This window comes from Miniopterus schreibersii (assembly GCF_964146895.1).
Source record: "Miniopterus schreibersii genome assembly, chromosome: 11".
In the NCBI taxonomy this organism is placed as follows: domain Eukaryota; kingdom Metazoa; phylum Chordata; class Mammalia; order Chiroptera; family Miniopteridae; genus Miniopterus; species Miniopterus schreibersii.
Genome location: NC_138111.1, coordinates 44,547,682 through 44,554,122, shown reverse-complemented (window position 1 = coordinate 44,554,122; position 6,441 = coordinate 44,547,682). Strand labels below are relative to the sequence as shown.

At 44.8% G+C, this 6,441-nt stretch overlaps 2 protein-coding genes across 4 annotated transcripts in view; one reads left to right on the top strand and one right to left on the bottom strand.

The window, feature by feature from the left end:
* Positions 1 to 58: 58 nt before the first annotated feature.
* The window catches only part of SPATA6L (spermatogenesis associated 6 like), a 40,071-nt gene continuing 33,688 nt past the window's right edge, over positions 59 to 6,441 (top strand). The window contains exons 1-3 of one of the 3 annotated variants that reach the window (XM_081151488.1): positions 59 to 113; positions 292 to 336; positions 4,517 to 4,654. In XM_081151488.1, the coding sequence (XP_081007614.1) occupies positions 298 to 336; positions 4,517 to 4,654 (177 nt within the window). In that variant the 5' untranslated portion in view covers positions 59 to 113; positions 292 to 297. Of the gene's footprint in view, positions 114 to 194; positions 337 to 4,516; positions 4,655 to 6,441 lie in introns of those variants that run through there. The other 2 variants (XM_081151489.1, XM_081151490.1) reach the window with 2 other exon arrangements.
* On the bottom strand, positions 1,283 to 4,277 carry PLPP6 (phospholipid phosphatase 6). Its single transcript, XM_081151491.1, has one exon. It carries the CDS (start codon positions 4,189 to 4,191, stop codon positions 3,277 to 3,279), a length of 915 nt encoding a protein of 304 aa, XP_081007617.1. The 5' UTR covers positions 4,192 to 4,277; the 3' UTR covers positions 1,283 to 3,276.

The following is a 6,441-nucleotide window of genomic DNA, read 5'->3' as shown; positions in this document are numbered from 1 at the left end:
ACGCCTGCGCCGTGGACCTCGCGGGTGTTCCAGGGCGGAAGGCTGAGCGTTTGAGTTTCCATGGCAACGCGACGCTTCCGCCTTCTGGAAGCTTTAGTTCCAGCTCCAGTTTTGTGAGACCCGTCCGGGTGGGAGGGACCCGGGCGCTGGGGAACAGATGGGGGTAGGAGGGGGTGGGGGCTGGGGAAGCTGCTGGGGACGTTTGCCCTAGGGATTGAGCTAAACTAAGAAAGACCGGTCCAAGGCTCAGCACAAAAGGATCTTGTCATTCCGGTCCTTTCGCCCACGCAGGGAACGATGCCTCTGGAGGTGGTGGTGGAGCTGCAGATCCGGGCGGTAAGAGAACCACGAACTTCTCCCTCCTTGCCCCCAAATCAGACTCTTTCCCCAGGTTCTTAAATGGCCCCAGGTCGTTTTCACTTCCCCCTCCCACCTCACCACACAAACATCATTATCTTTTGGAACAAACAGTACCTCTGTCCCTAAGGTTTTCTACACTGGTCTTCCCTGACTTCCTAACCTTTAATCCAGCTCAGCCTCTTCCCACTTTTCCTCCCCTTAAAGCCATCTTCTTTCTTAGCTTTATCCTGAATTTTTCTGTTCTTTTAAAATAACCCTGCATTAAATCCAAGGATTTTATTTTCCAGGATAAAGATTTGCGAAAGGTTTAAAAACCCTCTCCTTTAAATAACCAGATTATAATTTTACTTAAAAAAGCCTCATCATTTCCTGATAATTTTTCACCTCTACGAACCAATCAAATATTTTTCTACGCTATTTCCCCTAGAAATGGCTAATCCAAAAGGGAAGTCAGTCAATCAACAACTGAATTACCCACTGAATCTTGCTTAAGTGAGATGCTGTGGCAGTGACTCCATTGTTCCTGTTTGGGGTCAGTCGTTCTTCGTATTTTAGTTTCCACTTTCCAATCCTTCCATCTGTAGTGTCAGGCTGTCACGAAGCTTTGCCTACAAACTGTAGGGCCTTCTCTCCTGGCCATGATTACAAGCAAAAATGCTAAACAGGTTATGACTATGGAAAATCTGGTTAGCCTCTATCCAAGTGATAAATGCAGTGTTTTATCATTCATGCAGCTACAAAATAGCAGAATTTCCAGGATTTGTCCCACTTTGACAGCAAATAGGCTGTATCAACTGTGCTGTATCAATTGAGAGCTCTCAACGGGTACAGTAATGTGGAGGAATTCATGAGAGGCAGAGTGATAAATCAGTCTTCCTCCAGCAAGGCAGAAATTAAACAAGTTTTCATCTCATTTCATCCAACATTATTGGTTAATTTTATTTTTAAAAGGCATTCCTCAGTATACAGTAATTAACAGTGAAATCAGTTTTCAACTCTACAGTACTTAGGATACTCCAAAAACAGGGTGAACTAATCTGTGCTTTAAAGCCAGCAAACTAGGCCCCAGGAACTAAGGGAATTCCAGAAGTATAACCACAAACCCAGAAGGTAAGCCTAATTTTGAGCCTCCAATATTCAGACTTGTGGACACTGTAAGAGGAAACGTTATGCTTCCAAATATCTGGCCTGAATATTGCTGCCATTAATATAAAGGATCTCTTTAAGATTAAATGATAAAGCAAACCACTTACAGCTTCAGTTTGTGTTATTCAGCAAGTAAAGAGGTAGTCTGTGTTCAGAAAGTTTGGGGAATGCAAATGATTTTATTTTGTTTCGAAAAGTAGCTGTTCCTCTTTCAGTGTGCCTCTCACACTCAGAAAGTTTATGTTTCCACCCAATCAGAGCCTATTTGTCACAGTCATTCTCCAGATTCCTATGTGCACGTCTAATATGACAAATCAAAGGCCATAATACATTCTATTTATAAAAGTCAAAATAACTGGTCATTAAAATTATCTGAAGACACCACCAGTTCCACAGTTAATTTAAAAGTTCTTATTTTCAGGTAGAGAAGCACTAAAGCACATAAACCCTTTCAGTCTTTCCTGGTCAAAGAATAAAGAGCAGAGTCCACCCTACATTTGGTGGCCTTTGGTCTTGTGATTTGGGGAGGCACCATGAATAAACTGCTTTAAATGTAAAGGTCAATGGAAATGGAAATTTAGTAGTTGTACCTTGTACCTGGTATAGCAGCAGACTCCCCTGATTAATTTCAAATTAAATACTGTTACCTAAAATATGCTATATACGGGGAAACAGAATTCAATATGAAAAACAGTAATACACAAGGTCATCCTTGTGGTATATATGAAAAAGCTTACGCTTTTGCATTGCAAAGAATCACATTACTTTCCCATTTTATTACCTCAGTAGAGGAGGAGCATTTTTCTTTATTCAGTAGAGATGACAGGCAACAGGACCCCATCTCTTGCCATACTGGTCCATCAACATAGTATGTGGTTACCCTACCCCTAAACTTTCAGTTCCTCTGACCTCCTCAGCAGCTTAGTTTTTTGACATGAGGCCATTGACCTATTCTACCCTTTTTTATGCTGACTATAGATGTGCCCATCTTTAAGTGTTTCTTCTTCAAGTAAGTTCTTGGCTTGTTCTCTGAATGCTAAAAGACAATATTAGAGTAGTGGGAAGTAAATGTAAATTTAAGATCTTTTGAGGAGGTAAAGGAAAGAAAGATATGTACTATAATCTCTCTTCTCACTACCCAATCTGCAAAGGTGGAAGAGACAATAAACTAAAAATGCTTACCAAGAAAATCAAGATTAAGAGGAAATCTCCCCAGCTGTGGCAACAGATCTTCAGGGAATAAACTAGAAAAACCTATGTCTTAGATTCTTAAATAACCAAGAACTAGGATTAGTATGCAGTTTATCTGCATGTATATTTACAGAATAAAGATCCTGTTTCTTTTTCAAAGTTCAGTCTACAAGTCTTTTTCAAAGTTCAGTCTACAAGTGATATGTTGACTTATAGGATGACTACAAAACACAGTTTTTCTGAAGTTAACTTTTACAAAACTGCAACATTATAATCAACCCAGCTTGGTTTCTTTACAGTTGTCCTAGAGATAAAAACAGTTGTTGGATGTATAATAGAGGGAATTTTTTTTTCTTTCTGTAATATGGTTGTGATCAGTAATGGCCAGCATGTACTACAGCCTAGCAACCCATCAAGATGGTAGGACATCTGATAATCCCAAAGGAAGCCTAAAATGTCCTAAGAGGGACAAGCGGATGGCTGCTGGTTTATGTCAAGCAGGATGGCTGCTGGTTTATGTCGGCATGATCCCATGTGGAAACCTTTAGATCTCCCGGTGCCATAATGAATGAGATGATGTCACTGTTGGTTCCACAGTACAAAGAGGACTGGAGCATTGTGCAGTGAGAGCCAGCAGTAGTCCACGATGCTATACTGCATGTAGCCCATTAAAAAGCCAAAAGCCACATCGGTGACATTGTGACGCCCCAGCATGACCCTGGAGAGGCCCAGGATGAAGGCCCACAGCACCACCAGCACCCTCAGTGGAATAGCCAGCACCAGGTGGTTCAAGATGAACCTCGACACCAGGGCAGCCCTGGTGGCATGGCCCGAAGGGAAGGAGTACTTGTCCACAGAGAGGGTGACAAACATGTCCATCTGGTTGTGGGCCGGGCGACGCCTGCGGACCAGCCCCTTCAGCAGGGCCACCAGCAGCAGGTCCAAAAGCAGGGCGAAGAGCAGGTTCATCAGCACCTCGCGCCCGGCCCAGCTGTCGCTCCTGCACAGGCAGTAGAGGGTGCCCAGCAGCCAAGGGATGCCGTGCCCGGAGATCTCCAGCAGCTTCATGAGGGGCCGCACGCTGCCCCAGGACGAGCTCTCCCCCGCGCACACCCCCAGCTTCTTGGACAGCCACAGGTCGATGGCCAGCAGGGAGCGCAGGGCGATGCCCAGGAAGGACGGGTTCAGGTCCATGCGGGCCTCCTCGGGCAGGGGGGCCGGCGGCGCCTGCGACGGGGCGGCTCCCGCCAGCGGGAAGGAGCCGCGGCGGTGCACCGGGCTCTCCGACAAGCGGAGCCGGGCGCAGGCGGGGTCCGCGCCCGACGCGCGGCCGCCGAGCAGGGACTGGAACTCGAACCTGCTGCCGCCGCTGCTGCTGCCGCTGCCGCCGCTGCTGCCGCCGCCGCCGTGGGCCGGGCTGCCGGGGCTGCTGCTGCTGCTCGAGGCGGAGGCGCCCAGCGGCCGTCCCTCCGCGTTCCTCCGGGGGCTCGGCATCGCGGCGGGCGGCCCGGACCCCAGAACCGCACGGCCTACCCGCAGCTCGCGGCCCCGCAGCCTCTTCCGCTTCCGCACCGCCCTCCTGGGGGCGGGGAGAGGAGCCCGCGAGAGGACGATTGTGACACCTGGCGGAGGCGGGGGGTGGGAGTTCCAGCGGGGCGCCGCGGGGCAGTGTGGTGGGGGGTCCGCGGAGGGGCTGCGGGGGGCGGGGGGGTTGTCACTGCGGTTGGTTAGAGAAAATAGAGCCCTTTTAAAAACAAACCAACCCACCAACCCTGTTCTCCTTGTTTTTGTTTTTGTTTTTGTTTTCCTTGTTTTTAAGATTTCCTGCCCAGGGGTGTTCCTTCCTGACAAGCAAGATGTGTACCTTGGGGTTTACCTCCTGAACCAGTACCTGGAGACAGACAGCTTTCCCTCCGTGTTCCCTATTACGATTCAGCAGAGAATGAGATTTAAAAAGGTGATCTTGACTTTCTCACTGCTAAATAGAGAAATTTAAATTTTGCTACCTGAAGATCCTTTAGTGGTTCTTATAAAGAACACGGTTCCTGTGGTTATTTTGTAAATTTCCTTTTAAAAAATTACTTGAAGGCACCGGAGCACAGTACAGAACCGTAGTTGGAAGATTTGCTTTTGCAGCCCAGGTCTGATCCAAGTTCTGTCAATCTAGTGCTAAACACCCTGGTCAATGATGTTTTCTATTCTGGGAACTCCCATGGCATTTTCTAACTGGAGCAGAGAGAGCCTTTTCTGAATGATCTTGGAGATGTTAGAGGCAATTGCATTACATTTATGACAGGGATAATCAACAAACTAGCGGACCTTAGAAACAAACGTTTTTTAACTAAAATAATAATAATAAAAATTATAACCAAATTAGTTAAATCCTGTATCTGAAATCCCACAACAAAACAAAAAGGATCCTCAGACTTAACTGGGTTTTCTTAGGTGATACCTGGTTTATTTATAAGTATGATATAAATAGTCAAAACATGACCAATCTTCCCACTTTGAAATATTAATTTTATTACTGTACAATCACAGTTCTTTGAAGTTTTTGTTTTGGAATTTGGAGATGGAATCAGTCTGATTCCTGGAACCTTGATGAATCTGGTGAATTTGCCCCAAATAATATCACTGAGGTGGTTCTTTGCGGGAAGAGGGTGAGTGTGGGAAGGCTTCAGGTAGAGCCCATCACTTGTAAAGGTGTGAATGGCGGTGCCCAGAAAATGACCTGTTTTGAATGGGTGAGCAGATGAGGATTGATTGCCTAAAGGACTGGAGCTGCATGTAATATTTTTATAAATTATAATATTAATTTAAATAAAGTCTACCAAACTGGTTGGATGAGAGAGAAGAGGAACAAGTGTATATTACCTTGGAACATATAGTTAGAATCCAAAGGAGTCTACTTCTACCATTTAGATGTTGGTAGTGGTAAAAAGTGGGTGGTAGAAATCCAGTCTATTCCCCCCCCAATTTCTTATTTTCTCAATTTTGTTTGCTTCTATAGAAGATTACAAAAAAATTTTTTTAAAGAAACTCAAGGATACAAAATTATAGAAGCACAGAATGATAAATTTGTAAATGACTTTGAAGGTTATTTAGTCCAACCTCCTTGACTTAATAGAAGAGGAGAGTGAGTTTCAGAATCACATTCTCGATCCCACTACTGCTCTTTTGCAAAGCTGTGCATATGAGATTACTAGTCAGAAATACCATGGAATATTTTTCATTTTACAAAATTCAATTACATAAGTGTTTTATTTTTTAAATGCTTTATTTTATTTTTAATTTATCTTTATTGTTGAAAGTATTACAGATGTCCCTTTTTTTACCCCCATTGCTCCCATCCACCCTACCTCCAGGCCTTCCTCATACCAATGTCTGTGTCCATGAGTTATGCATATAAACATATAAGTTCTTTGATTAATCTCTCCCCACCCATCCCCCACCCCCACCCCCACCTTCCCTCTGAGATCCCTCAGTCTGTTCCATGCTTCTATGTCTCTTGATCTATTTTGTTCATCAGTTTATTTTGTTTATTAGATTCCACATATGGGTGAGATCATGTGGTACTTGTCTTTCTCTGACTGGCTTATTTCGCTTAGCATAATACTCTCCAGGTCCCTTCATGCAGTTTCAAAGGGTAAGAGATCCTTCTGCTTTACAGCTGCACAGTACTCCATGGTGTAAATGTCCCACAGCTGTTTTATCCACTCATCTACTGATGGGCACTTGGGCTGT

Excerpts from the sequence above, each read along its gene's own strand:
- PLPP6 (XM_081151491.1), bottom strand. The coding sequence starts at position 4,191 with ATGCCGAGCCCCCGGAGGAACGCGGAGGGACGGCCGCTGGGCGCCTCC.